The sequence below is a fragment of the Solanum verrucosum genome, unplaced genomic scaffold, assembly GCF_900185275.1.
Source record: "Solanum verrucosum unplaced genomic scaffold, falcon-dt-bn FXZP01000060.1, whole genome shotgun sequence".
In the NCBI taxonomy this organism is placed as follows: Eukaryota; Viridiplantae; Streptophyta; class Magnoliopsida; order Solanales; family Solanaceae; genus Solanum; species Solanum verrucosum.
The window spans coordinates 6,967,679-6,985,514 of NW_026020129.1; the positions used below are offsets into that span (position 1 = coordinate 6,967,679).

Below are 17,836 nucleotides of genomic sequence, written 5' to 3' on the forward strand. Positions count from 1 at the left end.
GCTTTGGTATACATATACAAAAAGATCAATTGTATAAAGTGAGAGAGACGAGTGAGCGAGCGAGATCTGGGAGAGTGGCGAGTGAGATCTGGGAGAGGGGAGAGAGGAGAACGAAAATATATGTATATATACAATTTTCACGCATTTTATACATTTGCGTTTTGTATAAAGTGAGAGAGCGAGATCTGGGAGAGTGGCGAGCGAGATCTAGGAGAGGGGAGAGAGAGGAACGAAAATATATGTATATATACAATTTTCTCTCGCTTTATACAAACACAAACGCATTTTATACAATTTGTGGTTTTTGTATAAAGTGAGAGAGACGAGTGAGAGAGCGAGATCTGGGAGAGTGGCGAGCGAGATCTGGGAAAGAGGAGAAAGGGGAACGAAAATATATGTAAATATACAATTTTCTCTCGCTTAATACAAACACAAACGCACTTTATACACTTGCGTTTGTATAAAAAACGAGAGAGGCGAGGGAGAGAACGAGAGTGGCGAGCGAGATTCACCAGGAGAGAGGTTAAATAGCAATAGTTTGCTATGGGGTACAATTAAATCAAACTATATTTATAGCATTTAATTTGAATTAATAGTTTGCTATTATATACAATTTTCCCTAAAAAAAAGGACAAATAAATTAAAACAGAGAAGTATATCAGACCACACAATTAAAAGTTTTAAGTCGTGTAGATTAAAATTTATCTAATTAAATCACTTCTAAAACAAAAATACATAAAATTTTATTATAAAAATTTGTAGTATTTATCTTACGGAACAACATAAACACTTATTTTTTCTAAGAAAAAAAAACCAAAAGAATGAATATCTTATGCATATGAATTATAAATAGGGAACCTTATTTTTAAGACGATGACTAACCATCTAATCGTAACATCTTAATTGGTAAGTGGGTATTGGACTTTTTTAGTCGGCTTGATTTGATTTGTGCTTTAGTTTTATTTTTCACCAAATCGTGAACATCTAATTATAAAAGAATTAAACCAAACTAAATTTATGGTTTTTATTTGATTTGTTTTTAAATTTTAAAAAATCAACTAAATTGATTTGATTTTGATTGAAAAAAAATAATCCAAATTGAATCATCAACACTCTTGTTTATAATAATTGATTGTAAGCCAAATCACTATTATATACCAATTGAAAATTATTAAAATAATTTAGGAACTCCAAATCCTAAATTTTTCTTCATTAAATGATCAAATTATAAATGATTGTATAACTGTGTTTTGTATAGGTAAGTAGAGTAACAAAAATTTAATGGGATTTTAGCTCGTGGACTCTCTTTGGAATATGTTTGCCAAAGACGCGTTACTCCATTTGTTAGCTGCTAATAAGGGAGAGCCTAAAGGGTCAATAGAGTTTTTTTTTTTAATTTGATTCATTTTTGTTATCTCTTGTTCATTTTTACTTGTCGAAGAAGCAATAAATAGATAGTTTCTGTTGGATTAAGGTTTAAATGTGTGATTTTATAAGTTAAGTTTAGTTAATTGATAATTTATGAAGATAGCATTCACATTTATGATCATTATTCTTGTAAAATTTCACCTCCATAACATCAAAGACATAGTAAATTACATTTTTTAGAATTCATAATTCATAAAATCAAAAGTCCGAAGACATGCATGATATGTATCTAACTTAATATTACAACAACAACTGAAATCTTGATGCAACATGAAAAATAAACATAGTATAAACTATAAAGTAGAGAGAATCTCTCATTCTCTGTATATCTTGCAAAATTAGACAGTAAGGGGTCGTTTGGTTTGAATATGAGTTATGATGGGATAAGTTATGTTGGGATAAGTTATGTTGGGATTAGTTATGATGGGATAAGTTGTCCTGAGATTATTTCTTATTGAGTGTTTGGTTTGTTATATTCAAAATAATATATATTGATAAATTTTAAGAACAAGTTGTTTGTTTACAAAATTACCCTTCACTTTATTTAAACTTTTTAAATTTTTCTTTGTGAGCTTTAGTTATTCATTTTTTAAAATAAAACTTTTATTTTTTTTAACTTAAATATTTTTGTTTATGTATTCCCATGATAAGTACCATGTGTATTTAAAAATATAACTTTTTTCTTATTTAGCTTAAAATAGAACTTTCCTCTTAAGTTTATTAAAGAGAAGAAAATTTATGAGAAATCAAAATAAAATAAACATAAGAATTAGTCAAATAAATTCATAAATAAAAATTATATTTATATAGTATAATTTTTTAATAGAAAAATATGTATAATTATCATAAAAATAAGGAGTAGTAAATATTATTATACATGGTATTAAAAAAAATGTAAATATACATAAATGTAAAAAATGATATATAAAAAGGATTTAAAGGGACATATTTGTCATTTACCTATTCTATCTCGGGATAAGTTATCCCGGGATTACTATACCACCCATGGGGAGGGATAACTTATCCCGGTACTAATTATTAATCCCGGGATAAGTTATCCCGGACTTGCCAACCAAACAACATAATTTTTTTTTTATCCCATCACTATTATTTCTAATCCCTCACACCAAACGAGCTAAGAGTGAACCTCTGTTCCATTGGATAAACAATCATATTTGCCCTCCTTCTTAGATAGTTCCAAATTGGTTCACCACTCCTCCTCCTTCTCTGAAAATACCATTCTTCTTCTTGTTCGAATTTTTGTATAATCCAAAGTAGCATTTCGCCTCCAGAAAGCAGAAAACAGAGGAAATACAAAACAGGGGAAACAGAGTCCGGGAAGAGAACAGAGGCAGTGGAAGCCAAAGATAGAGAACTAAAGAAAATCATAACATGGTGTACCAGGTTGGAGAATTTCCTGTACATATAATGACGAGAAAATTTCAGCTTAATACCGTATATTAAACAGTATAGGAGCAAAGAAGTGACAGAAACTCTCATGATTTTCGGATGTGTCGTAAAAGGATCAGTCTTGTAATTGCCTTGATATTTTAGCTGTAGAAAATTGAGGAGAACAGTGAAGACGAATCCAAAAACTGTGAGGGAACAAGTTGTGGTGCTCTGTTGCTGGTACATATAGAAAATGTAGGATTGTGTAGCCATGAAAGTGGAATATGCTTGGAACAAAAATAGGCCAATTCTTGAATTATTAGCCATTTGAAAAATTGAAGTTAAGAGATAATGCAAGAGAGTATTAATGTGTGTATATAGAGATGAAGAAGATAGAATTAGCAGTTGATTTAATGTGTATATATAGACAATTACCTTTTTCTTCATTGTGGGTCAATATTTTTATTAAAATGTCCACATTTACATCTTAGGTTATATTGGAAAAGAGTGGAAGGGCTAATTAGGGTATTTTGAGGGTCAGAAGGTTCAAAAAGAATGAAATTGTCAAAACATTATTCCCTAAACATTAATGCATTCTCTTTTTTCGACATCGGCTACATCCACATCCAATTTCTACGAAATTTCATCGAATTTTAAAAGTTCGATACTATAATCAAACTTCAATTCGATAATTGTGTACGTAAGAAAAAAATATTTTGACAGTTCAATATTTTACATGTTAGCTTTTAGAAATGTCACATATAAATGTTACGTCTCTATTCTCAAGTCCGAACATTATGAATTTGTGGTATGAGTCAATCAAGACAAGCATGATGTAGTTGTTAGGGAACGCTTTGTTGGGTTCGAAAGTGATTAGGGCGTCATACGAAAGTTTACAAATGCAAATCGTACGATTGATAAATCAAATGACAAATAAAAGCATAATAAAAACATTTCAGTGATATAATTTGGTCAAACGACTTACATATTGAAAACTAATATTAAAAAGCATAAACTCTATTTGGAGAATAATCTCATCATAAACTAAACTCTTAAATGTCTGCGTTGTGTATACTATTGTGTTCTTGATATAGAAGAAGAGTTTTCAATTTATAGAATTCCAAATTTTTCCTCTAAGGAATGAATAACGCAAATATGGAAGAAAATTATATTTTCTTTTCAGGAAAAGTTAAAACATTTATGGTAATACTGTCTTTTCTTGTAGGAAAAAATAAACTCCAAATAAGGTAAGAAAATTAGGGCAAAACTCTAATATGCTTTACCCATATGGGACTTTGCAGCGCGTCGAGCTTCAATATGGGTATCGGATACCGGATGGCTCCACTCTCAAGCCCGAACATTATTATTGAGAGCCTTAACTCTAAATGGGTCCTATCCAATGCAAATCTGAATTAGTCCGACTCTAATACATGTACTAGACACAGGTGGAAAACAAAAATAAAAAGCTTACTACTACTATTAATATAGTACTTTTGAAAGGGACTTGATCCTCCTCCTTTTTTAATTCTCTCTTTTCTTTTCTTTTCTTTTTAGATTTGATGAGAGGATATATATAAAGGTTATAAAGGTTAAAAGGATCATTAAGTTCAGTTTGTACAGCAAATGCTGTCAACTAATATACATAATCACAAAGCTTGAGCTTTTTTATTATTATTTTTATTTTGGATGTGGATAGAGAGAGAAAAAAACAGAAATTGGGAAGAAAGGATTCTGTTTATAAAATTAAATAAAGAAAGTTGTGCCATTGCAAATGTTGAATTTCTTGGTTGTGCAAGTTTCTCAATTTGTAGTTAATTTTAATTTCTCTAATTTATTCCATAACTGACCTTGTCATATATTACAATTATTATCACTTCTTTTTTCAAATAGTATCACTTAGCCAAAATTTGCCATCTTTTAATTGGTGATTCCATGCCAATATGATATTGAACCTTTTCTTCTTGTTTTTTTTTAATAATTATTTCTCCAAACATGTTACTGTTATTGGTAAAATATTTTTTCATGACTGAACACAAACTTGCTAGGGAAAAGATATGATTTATCCTTTCTAATTACCTAGGTTTTATCCTCTGTTTCAATTTGTTTGTCCTATTTCTTTTTCAATCCATTTTAAAAGAAGGAATCTCTTAAAGAATGTCTATTTCCATTTTTAACAACTTTTTAGTTCCAACTTTTCAATTGTCATGTTTAAAACTATAAAATTAAAGGACATTTTGGTATATTTGACGTATGTTTAATATGAGATTATAAGATTTAAAAATCTTCTTTACTTTTTAACTAGGGAACTTATCCGCGCTTCGCGCGAAATAAAAAAAATTACACCGCTAGTTTGGTCATAAGAAATTATAAATTAAACTTCGTTTTGAAATTTTTTACTTTATTTGAATATCAATTTGACCATGAAAATTTGAATTGAACTTTATTTATATTTTCTTTTTAAGCAAATATGTAAAAAAAAATTATGTATAAAAATAGCTTTTTGACAGACCTTTCACTATATATTTGTTCACCCAGGTTCTTTATATTTTTAGTCTTTGCCACTCAAGAAATAATTAAATGAAACAATGATATCAAAAATTTCTCAAAAAACACACTTTATTATATCACTCAAAAATGAATATAAACTAAACAAACTTTTATCAGTTTTCTACTCATACTCATCACTCTAATATTTTGGATTCATGAATTGAAGATGTTTCATGAAATGTTGCATTTCATTTTGAGTGTAGGTGTACATATAGTGATGTTCAAATTCCTTAATTAAGTTATGAAGTTTTTAAAATTTTCAAAACTCATAATACACAAAGTAATACTATAACGAAAATAATATGTTCAATCTATTTGAGAAATTTTAGAAAAGACAACGAAAAAAATATAAATGCTTCATTAACTTGGTATATTAATCCAAATCAGTAGAAGAATTGTATGGCGTATTAATAAATATGAATTATCATATTGAAAAAAATCAAAACAAACATGAAAAAAAAGAGATGCTATAAAAATTCAAATGCCACTTCGTAAGACCATTTATTATACTTTCTTAACATAAATTTATGTTAACATATTTATTGAATTTCAATTAACATTACAAGTTCATACGAGTTATAACATTTTCACCTCACCCATTTTCTCGTATTTCTCGTAAATTTACATTGAACATTCTATTATAAATATTAAGTACCAATGTTTTTGAATGAATACTAAATCATATTTTCAATCTTCAATTTTTTTTATCACGTGTCCAATTTATTTCACAATTAAAGTGTTAAATGAAAGAAGGGTGCAAATAATATTTTATTTCATAAAGCGATATCATATCATCTTATCTATTCCTATCTATATAAAATTATGTGTAACTTAAACATATCTAAAAATTGTCAATGCATATAATTGGACTTATTAATTAATTAAGAATGTGTTGGCATAACCTTTCTAATACAAGTCAAGCTTTAAGACGATGATGGTGTGGATGGTGGTAGAGTTGTCATTTTTGTCTTGACAATTATTTTTTCTTCTTGAAATCATTCGTTTTTTGATCTTTTTTGTATTGTTAGGTTTTTTCCTTCCTCTTTTTGAAAATCAAATGAAAAAAATTAAGTTTTTTATTGAAAAAAAATGTTTTTAAGTAATATGAATGACCACATGGAAAGAAATCAAGATTTTTTTTTTAGAAAAAGACGTTATGAGATTAATATAATATAAATTTATATCACTCATATCATTTGATGAAAATTTTTAAAGTCAAAAGAATTGATGGGAAATAATTATAGATCATGATAATATATTCTCTAAATATACTACCTGTGATGTCTTCATCATCATCTACAACAAAAGTTAAAATAAGATTAACAAAAGGAAAAATAAAAAAAATCCTAAAAGTCCATCAATAAATTAACCAACATACAACATATATAACAAAAGTTCTAATGAGATTAACAAAAGAAAAAAAAAATTCTTAAAAATCATCAACAAGCTACATATAAATAAAAAGAAAGGTATAAAATAATTATGCATTTATATTGAATAAAAGAAGAAAAAAAGGCAAAGAATAAAATGTTTTTAATACCTTAGTGTAGGTTTACTTTTTATGTCCATCGCATTGGACATAAAGATAATTTAAACCATTGTCAATTTTTTCTTCAACTAAATGAATCAAAGACAAACTGAAAATAAAGCAAAAAATAAAGTACTTGAAAGTATTATATTTTTAAAACTTCAAAATATTTTTCACACTATTGAATATTTATACTACTTCAAAAACAACCAAAAAAGAAAGAAGTGGGCAAATTATTACCTTGAAAATGCAGCTTCATAACCAAAATAATATTTAATAGTAGAAGTCTTCACGTAGATTTTTGTCTCTTTGAATTTGTTTGTAACAATCTCATACTTATTGGGAGATCACAATGGATTTTCATCGTATATAATTACATTGAACAATTACAAGGTATTAATACATCTTTTCTAGTCTAGAAGGTAAATGCAATTAGATGTGACTATCCAAGAATCAAAACATATTTCAAATTAAGCTAAAGAAGTAATAATATAAGTAAGAAAGTAGACAAAAAATGTAGAGAGATAAGATAGAAGAGTTTTCTTATTCTTCCTAGTATATTCAAGTGTTTCTCAAATTTTCAAGTGCAAAACATAATCCTCAAGACCTCTATTTATATTGTTACATAAAGACATATAAAGAGATAACAATAAACATGGTATTAATTCTTGAGAATGTGGGGAAGGTTAAGGGGTGTGGAAGATAAAAGAGGAGGTGGTGGAGGTGTGAGTTTAATACACATAATGGTGGAATTACATCTTGAAATTATGGATATCTACATTAATATAACATATTTACAATAAAAGATTAATTATTCAACAATTATATAAATATTAATTACATTAAAAATGAGGAGAAAAACTAACAAATGCCCAAAGAAGGAAAAATAGGAATGAAGGCTATAGATAGTAATAATAATTGTTATTTTATTTTTTATATAATAAGAAAATACCCACGAGGCAAAAAAAAAAAAAAAACTGATGATACTTTTAGTTTTTCAAATTATGAGAATTGAGTGGAGTAGTAAATTTTTAGGCATTCAATTTTGTAAAAAAAATATTTGGCATGTGATGAGTCTTTGATATACATAAATGTTTCTTCATTAATATAATATTTATTTATAATAAATTAAATAATACTTTCACAATAAATTAAATATTTTAAATATGAAAAAGGGCCAAAAAAAGAGAAAAAAGAAAAATGGGAATGGAGATCATAGAGAGTGCCACATCACCTTCTCTATGTTTCTCCTTTATGTATATATAGATTTGTGCCAAGTCAAAAAGCAGACAAATAAATTAAAACGAAGGGAGTAAAACTTCTAAGATTTACTTCCAATTTTGGTTCGTCTGTTGCATGAGGGATTTAACTTGAAGCACTAACATCTTAACTGATCTTTGCACTAACAGTTTAACTATCCATGTTACCACATTAGATTTTTTATAAAGGGCTACCTGTTGTTGTCATTCAGCTTAACTGATACAACATATTCAGTGAAATTCCACAAAGTGGGGTGTGGAGAGAGTAGAGTAAACGGAGGCCTTACCACTACCTCGTAGAGGTAGGGAGGCTGTTTCCGAAATATCCTTAGCTCAAGTGCATCAAATCCACATAAAAGAAAAGAAAAAACAATGAAAAATGCATAACAATTAGTACGACAGTTTATTGCACTAAACCAATCCACAAATTAATTTCTCTTAATATATTGTCTAAAATAATACGACATTTTATTGCACTAAACTCCTTTTATATGCAAAATTTCAAGAATAGTGAACTACATAAAGTCTAATATAGATCGCTGGTTTTATCCTGTATTTTTACAAGAGGTCATTTCTATGACTTGAACCCGTGATCTCCGATTTCTATAGAACCTAGTACTAAAATATCCTCTTAGGGGATAAGGCTAAGTGAAACAAAAAGGGTTTTTCATGAGATGGGGAAATGAGCACTATTGTCCCCATACGAAGCTTGAATAAGAGATTGTTCTGATAATGAGCAAAGAACATCCATCTTTATGCTAAAAAGGATGGATTGAACTCATAATTCATTAGATATATTTTTATGAATGACAACTAAGTATTGTAAGTAAATTGCTCCCGGTTGTTCAAACATTTGACAACCAGAGTCATTCTTTGATAAATGATTCATGGCTAAGGCGGAGTTATGATTTAAGTTTTATGGGTTCAATATTTAAGGTTCTTAGTATTGAACCTATTTTATCTTTAAAGTTATGGGTTCATATACTATTTGTTGCAATTTACGTCCAAAGTACTAGGTTTAGATGAACACGATACAGTATGTTACATCCGCCTCTTGTTTACAGTGTTTAACTTTTACCATTTCAGTAATGGAACTCTTCCTCTATAATTTAAGCCCAACATTAAAATTAAGTATATTTCATGTTTACTTACCACTTGCGAAGCAAACATCAGCATCTTTTCAGGTGGGAAATTAGCACAGAGAGCTGCAAATACATCAAGGAAAACCATGAGACAAAGACATAAATAACAACACATAACAGCATGAATTAGTCGCTTGATACTCGCCTACTAAATGATCATGGAAGCATAATTGAAACAGGAATTGTTAAGACACTTTAAATCCCTAGCAGCAACAAGCATAGGGAGAACAGCGGAGATGCCACACTACTAAAGTAAGAACAGTTGCAGCAAGAGCGGTTGCGAAAAGGCGCATAGTATACTAACTATACTATTATTTCACGTACAATAAAGAACTGCTCCAACAAATGCATCTCTAGCACCAGTTGTATCAACTATTTCCGAAAATGGTTATCTTTTTAGCTGTTCCCACGAGCAGCCTACCACACACAGTCCCAATCCCTTTCGCGTGCAGCTTTGCAATATCCTGGAATAATACATATATTTTGACCTACGTTATCAAACACCAAATAATCTTTTAACTACTCTAGCTTAAATTTCTTTAGAATCCTCAAGAGATCTTTTATAAAAATCTAAGTTTGCTGATCTGAGAGTGATAAGTTACATGAATTCTCAAAAAACTGGAGGGGGGTTATTCATCTTTAATCTACAAGAGATGCACGTTTAGAGAACATTTCACACATGCCTCAACCCAAATAGACATTTCCATATAAGCCATTAACTTTTGAAGCTGATGAAGTACAACAAAAGCTCCAAATACTTCTTATGCCTGGATATACTTAAATAAAGTCCTATAGTTTCCAATCCTACGGTGTAAACAATGTCTAACTACAAGGTAGAAATTGACTTTTATGTGCATTACCATCAAACTTTCTTTCTGCATTGAGCAAGAAAATCTCACAACTGAAGGGCAAACTACGTACCGAGGTTTTGCATGTTGGCAGGGTTGAGGTAGTATCAATACTCTGCTTCATTTTTTCAAACAAGTCATCAATATCAACTTCTTCAGGCTGGATATCCCCTGTAAATATACTTCTCTGCTCTTTCTAGCATTATGCAGCCATCTTCACCCAATGTTGCAATTACAAATTTGGCAGTTGGTAACTTTAGAAGTATGGAAATTAGTCCACCTGCTATAGAAGGAGCCTCGGTCCATATCTGAGAGACAATACAGCTTTATTCAATTTTCACATGCTTAACTTATGAAAGACTGTAAGGGGACTTCGATCATGGAACCGAGACGCAAAGGAAGACATTCACTTCTATTAGATATCGTACCAAAATCAATTCTATTCCATGATTACATGGTACAACAATGGAAAAAAGATATTCTATTCACAACAGTTGCTATAAATATTTTAGACAAACACATCACTAGAAGAGAGAAAGTATAGCAAATTTAATTTTCCATACAAACAAAAACTTGCCAACCAATACTAATCTTATATAGTAGATCCATGGAAGTTCAATCAAAATGTGCAACAAATAAATCATCGAAGGTCAGTCTGCCAGAGTAAATAGCTTACCTGTGGAAATTTTGTTGAGCAAACAATGTAGGTTGCCAAGTGTAGAAGCTCATCCAACCCTTCTATTTTTCTTTCTGCATCAATCACAATTGGTATACTCCTTTGATGTGCCTGCACTAGAGATCAAAAGGCATACAGTTTTTTCCATTTAGCTGAAAATAATCAGCAAGTCCTGAGGCATTAAGAACAAACGCTAGAAACAGAATTATGGCCAGTGCTCTTGGTCTGCCGGAGCTTAGTGGAAGACTAGAAATATGATCAGAAGTTGATTGTAAATACATTCCATTAGCAAGCAGAAGCTCGAATTAAATAACAAGGAAGACCATTAAAAATGACCTCTTAGGCCACAACTAAAGCGGCTTCATGAAGTACTCCATCAGTATAGACAAGCCTTGCACCATCCAATGCAGACGACAAACTCGAGTCTGGCAAATCATCAGCTACCATGGGTGATGGGTGGATACCCTGGTGTATAGATGGAAGTTCGTGTTGTCCTGAGATATCGTACAACAAATATCAGCTTCAGCAGAACAAGTTACAGAACGATTATCTGTCCAATTATAAGGACCAACATGCAGTAAAGATAGAAATGACCTTTGTTTCCCCTTGGACTTATGGCAGAAAGAAATTTCGAACAGAAATGTAGCCAACAGGCCATTTTTGTACTTGAGGAATTAGTAAAGAAGAGAGGGAAAAAAGAAGTCACAGGACATATTTTGCTTATGAATAAATACTTATCCACATTGGAGTCTACTAGCATATAGCATATTCTAAAACGATGAATTCCGTGTGAATAGTTTTAATATTGTAGCTGATCTAGACATCTAATAGTAAATCAAATAGTATATCAAAAGAATATGTCTACGAAATGAATTTGCAAAAACAGTACTCATAAATCATCCATCTCATCACCCAAGAGAAAGCTCAATAAATGACTATAAAACATTTACTAAAATGGCATTAAACAGAGTTGAGTACTGACGTTTGACTGTCAACAATGACATAAGAGATTGTTGAATGGCACCCTTTGGACACCTGAACTATGTTATAATATGATGTTAACGACGTAAATTTGATGCTTCAAAAATTTTAATTGAGTGAAAAGGCGTGCTGCAAGCTACATCATCCTCGCATAGAAGAGAAAAGTGCAAGATGCACAAAGACTTTCACAGTTAACCTGTGGCTGACTCACCACAATAAAAGATGTATCAATGCCATCAGCTTCTAGCTCGTTCAATATTCTTTTCCCTTGAGAGTCATCCGCGACCTACTAAAAAAATTGTGGGAAATCTAGAGAATATTATTCACATAATTGTGGAAGTGTTGGACGTGGATAGAAGGGAAAACTAAGAACATCAAGGAAGACAATCAATGATACAACGGTGGCAGGAACAGTAAAGCAGCAGAATCAAAGGTAGAGTATACATAGACCTTACCACTATCTCGTGGGAAAGATCTCGGAAATGAAAAAAAGGAATAGGCAACAAGAAGCCACATAAAGTTCAGACCTTGGATATAATTCTTGGAGTTAAACCCAAACGAGCTGCACAAGTCATAGCGTTCCCAGTATTCCCACCTCCCTGAACCTACACAGAGCAAAATTATCCATTAAAATTCCAATTAAAAATAAAAAAATTGAGCTCATTCTTTCAGATTAATAGCATAGACAAATCAATTAGACCTGAAAACTGGTGCTACGAATTTTATCATCAGGCTTAGGATAAGAATCAACAGTAACCAAGTAGTCCAATGCCACCATCCCACAACCCAACTGCTTCAACCACCAAAAAATAAAAGTTAAATCTGTCGTTTCAATTTATTTGTCCTACTTTATTTTTGTCCAATCATTCCGTATCAAGTCAAAATCAGACAAACAAATTGAAGCAGAGCGAGTCATTAGATAAACCAAATCTAAGAAAATCTTAAGAATTGATAATCAAGAGGTAATAAAGAGGACTAGATGAGTACACACAACAATGGCGTCAATTGGGATTGCTGACCCAGATGGGGTTGAGTGAATCGACATTTTAACCATAAATTTACTGCAGTATGAACAAAAAATTAGCTCAATTAACACAAAAATGGATAGACCCAAGTTGGAGATTTTAAGAAATTAAAATTGTTATTGATTGTATGAAGAACCTGGAATAAGAAAGAGTGAAGATTGTCGGAATGTGACATCCTGACGGCGGCGAAGTAGGTAATTTAAGGCGGGAGCCACCCGTAACAATACTCTGGGGGACCAACGAGGCTATCTTTTGGGAGTTGACCCTTTACAGTTGCAGACCAAAGTTGGAGACGACAGTTTGTTTATATCAACCAATAATAAAATTATATTTATATCATTGCCATATAAAGTCTTTGATGGGTATCAAACTCTCGATTTTTTTATAATTTGTCCATCTTTGTTTTGAGCAAAAATACAATTTATCAACTCATTTACATGATTTAATTGATTTGTCATCTTATTTTTAAGCGTATTTAAATGACTTTTTTGGTGTTAAATCTCTATAGTTAAACTGATAATCCAATCGATAAATTAATAATCCATAAGTCAATATCTCAATGATTCTTTAACAAATTTCAGTAGTTCTTTTTTAACCCCCCAAACCTCTGTTTTGGGCACCCTGTGAAATTTTCATTACCAAAAATAAAAACCTCCAAATATCCGATACTTGTCTTCTCCAAAAGCCCCTATCCCTTTTGTAGAAACTATGCCCACCCGGCCACCCCACATCTGCACACCATTGCTTGATAGTGTATAGAAGATTTTTACTAGTTCAAAGAAATTTTTATCTTAGTTTAAAGAAATTCACTCCCCTGTAAATTATCAAGATAAACTTTATCAATCTTCATAAATTCACTTTCCTACAAATATTAAATTCTTCCAAGAAAGAATTTCATGAATGTGTTTATTCTTAAATTTTAAAAACATTTTACGTCATTTTTGCTGATAAATTAGGTAAAATGGTGGCTGACAATGGGAAAGAAAAAAGAAAAAAATAATTAAAAATTAACTAAAATGGTGTATCACACTCATTATGTCACGTAAGCAAAAAGTGTCAAAATAAGCACCCATGCAACAAACGGTTCAGTTGGCGCGTTGGTCGTAAGTGGGTGCTCAAGTTTATGTTAAAAATAGTGAGCACCCATAGCGGTAAAATCCTTGGATCCGCCACTGATTATATTTTGAGCAAACTTAGGTATAGTGATTCATTTGATTTGTTATTTTGTTTCTAAATGTATTTCAATGACGTTTTTGGTGTTAAATCTCAATAGTTAATATATAATTGAATCAATAAATCCCATTAATAATTGATAAATTAATATCTTAATAATTCTCTGAACAAACCATCAACAAATTGAGATATCCAAAAACACAAGTACAATGTAGTAATATTAAGATAATGGGCATAGATTTTGTCAGTCCAAAACCTAGCTCAACCATAAGTCCCCAATCATTTGAAAGGCTTTATTCAAAACCGAATCACACAAAACATTCACGTGCTTAATAGAAAAGTAGCTACTAAATTGAGCAAGTATGACTAAACAGTCTGGACATGCATCACCTTTGCCGGATTTCATCTGTGGAATTACACTTGATATGTTATGGTCATTGTTGGTTTATCCAAATAATTCAGGAATTTGTGATAAAGGCGATATAATTGTGCTTTGACAAGTGTTCTGTTTAGCAACTGAGATGCAGAGTATAAGATACAGAGTGAGTAGAAAATGAAGGAAAATGGAGGGTAAACAACAGAGGAATAAGATGCAAATGTGAGAGGACCAAATACATCCCCAACAATTTTAGCATAGTTTGAACAATTAGTTGTTGAAATGTATTTGAGCTGAGCATCGCAGGCAAAACAGTAAATGAGGAAACTGGTGACGGATAAATACATGTTTATAGGGTGGATTTCAAAAGGGGAGGTATTACTTGGTTGGTACATGAGTTGGAGAAGTTCAACCATAGCTGGGAAAATGAAAGAGATTAGTATGTTTCTGCGTTGAGAAGAAGAAGAAGGGGATACGAATATGTATTGATCTTGTTGAGTAGGAGAATAATTAATATTAATGGTAATGCTTGTGAAATTGATCTGACCATTAATGGAGTTTCGGCCATGGGCATAATTTGTGTTTCTCATAGCATCAGCCATTAAAGGAGCAAAGTTTGATACAACACTTGAGAGTTGAGAGCAATTAAGATAGTGTATAATTCTCCTATATATAACACTTGAGAGTTGATACAACATTTAATTATCTGTCGTTTTTTTCTGTATAGTACAAAAAGGGAGACTTAATGAGGGAACATGTAAGCAAGCAGACGTAAGGTGACACATTGGAACTTATTAAGGCCTTTCCCATTGGTGGTGGTCCCGACCCCCTGCGTTCAAAGGGGTTTATTTTTTAGTTACATTTGACTTAAATCAACCTTAAATAAATGGCACAACATAAAGTTGTATAAAGTTGAATAAATAAACACATAAGTTTTATGTGATATAATATATGTAGGACGTAAATTACCATGTAGAATGCCAGGTGGATAGAGGCGAATCCAGAATTTGAAAACTTCGAGTGCACAATATTACCTTAACTCAAATATGAGATCTAAGATAAACTTGAAAAATAAAAACAATAAAATAGTGTTGTAGCTAGATTTGAACCCAAGTTTCATGGTGGTTCTTCTAGCTTGGGTATACTTAATTGCTTTATTTGATAGTTTTAAAAAATAAAAATAGTTGACAGCTTTGTTGTTTTATTATTAAGATGAGTATATAATTTAAATGAATCTCAACTATAAATTATTATATAGTACATATGACATGAATCTATAAGGTCATTGAACATTACTTGACCTAATTATACTTGATCGGATCTTTAGGGGCTACGGATGCTATCCGCTTTGCTTTTAGACTAGATATCGGTACTCGTGTTAGTATGGGTCAATTTATATTACTTTTTTGTTTTTATGTGAAGTAAATATAATTTAGAGGATTAATCAAATTTTAAATAGACTTTTTAGATATTTTAAGTTTGATAATTATTATGATTTTTAGTACTTTTTATGTAATTATTAATAATATTTTATATGTCTTAATTTATGTGGTATTAATAGAATTCAAGAGCCAACCAAATATTTTATATATCTTCTAAATTTTTGAATTGTTAATTAATGTAATTTATAATATTTTTTATATCATTTTTAGATAATATATGTTATTAACTCTGTTGTGAAACTAATAGAATTTCAAACGTTTACCAATATTTTTTGTATGTCGTCCTAGGAAAGCTGTTGGTTGTTGTCCTAGAAGCAACATCTGGCAGTTGTCCTGCCAGCTTGCCTACCAAAGGCTATTTTGGTCATTCTAGATTATTATTTTTTTATGTAAAAATTAGGCAAATGACATAGTATAGGAAAGAAATTACTTCTTTTCTCTACTCTTTCATTAATTACCAAAAATCCCTTATTTAGTGTTTTCCGGATACATAATATAGGAGCGTTGATACTTTAATTTATAACGCGCTGATACTTAAATTAGTAAGTTGTTGTTATCAGTTTAATGCGTTAAATAAGGGATTAAAAACTGAAATTAAAATTGACTCCCACAAATCACGGTTACGTTTCTTCCTTCAACCAATCAATAGTTCATAATCGTCTAACTGAATTATTTTTTTTAATTTCAAATCACGCTTATTTTTTACTTTTTTTAATCCTCTAACGTTCTCCCTGTTTTTCGAAAAAACAATAAAAGTTTTATCTCTCTCAAATTTGGAACGCTATTTTGTGAAGATTCGACATGAATATTTCGATCTTGTTAAGGCATTCTAGATCATGGGAAAGCGATGTTAGATACGAACGATACATAAGTGATGGTATAGTGGTTTGTGAAAATATTTCGTTTGTGAATCTTATTTCAGCAATTACAGCTGAATTGGGTATTGATGAATTCAAAAAAAACATTGAGGTCAGATACGTTGTTGAAGGAAATTCGTCTCCATTGTGTATTCGGAATGATATGGGGGTGAAATTGTGCATAGAAATTAAGAAAGATGAGGTGGGATTCGGTATGTATCCTCTATGCATTGATACCTCTGATAAAAGTGATTAAGAGATACAAAATTTCGATGCAACAACAAGTGCAATCATGTGTGTTGAGGGTGGAAAAAGCGACGCAAAGGCTCTAACCTGTAACACCCCAGAAAATTTTCGAACTAAGACTCGAACCGTTCTTCGTAGTGAGTGAGATTTTACCAAGGAATTTAAAATTTCTTAAGTGTTAAGGTCACTAGATGTAGCACCTTGAGTTTTAAAAAGAATTAAATTGGAAATAGCAAAATCTGAAATTTTGCAAGTTATGCTTAAGTATGAGTTTTGGGTCGACTTCAAACAACCATAATTCCTAGCTCAGGATGAATTAGGTGTGCTACCAGATACCGTAGCGAAGATCTTTAAATTATCTTTCCAACGCCGCTGAGTTTGCTAAGTTTCGAGGTCGGATGAGTGAGATATGGCCTTTTGAAGATAGGCTGACCAGTTAAGGAAGGTTAGCCGAAAATAGAGAGGGGTATTTTGGTCTTTTCCTTACCCAATCAGATTTAATTCGTTTTTAGTAATATTTTAAGGGTCTAATCCTATTAGGTTCAGTTTTATAATCCTAAAATACGCCTAGGGTTTTAGTTGAGAATTCAAGAAGAGAAAAGAAGAAGAGAAAAGAGGAGAAAAGAGAAAGGATGAAAGCGTTCGTCGAGATTCTTGCATCTTGTTGCGGATTTTCGCCATGGGTTTAATCCCTAAGAGGTATGTAAGCTTCCATAGTGTTGGATTCTTTCACCCACACGCCAATCATGATTTATTCAGCGTAATTTCGTTCTTGAAATTTAAAGATTAGAGTTCTTGATGAGTTCTTGATAAGTGTTCTTGAAGTTTCATTAAGTTTTGATGTAAGATTCTGCTTGGGTCAACTTTAAACGACCATATCTCTTAGAATATTAAGAGTTACGTGAGCCATAACCTATCC

At 31.1% G+C, this 17,836-nt stretch overlaps 2 protein-coding genes across 4 annotated transcripts in view; one reads left to right on the top strand and one right to left on the bottom strand.

Annotated features, from left to right (window-relative positions):
- LOC125826391 (uncharacterized) overlaps positions 1-12,862 on the bottom strand; it is a 63,760-nt gene extending 50,898 nt beyond the window's left edge. The window contains exons 1-5 of one of the 2 annotated variants that reach the window (XM_049505704.1): positions 12,788-12,862; positions 12,499-12,588; positions 12,326-12,403; positions 12,010-12,084; positions 11,800-11,852 (exon numbers count right to left, since the gene is read on the bottom strand). In XM_049505704.1, coding sequence (XP_049361661.1) covers positions 11,800-11,852; positions 12,010-12,084; positions 12,326-12,403; positions 12,499-12,576 — 284 coding nt within the window. In that variant the 5' untranslated portion in view covers positions 12,577-12,588; positions 12,788-12,862. The remainder of the gene's footprint in view (positions 1-11,799; positions 11,853-12,009; positions 12,085-12,325; positions 12,404-12,498; positions 12,589-12,787) is intronic. The other variant, XM_049505703.1, reaches the window with a different exon arrangement.
- LOC125826403 (deSI-like protein At4g17486) overlaps positions 1-17,836 on the top strand; it is a 554,011-nt gene that overhangs the window by 348,446 nt on the left and 187,729 nt on the right. The window lies entirely within an intron of this gene.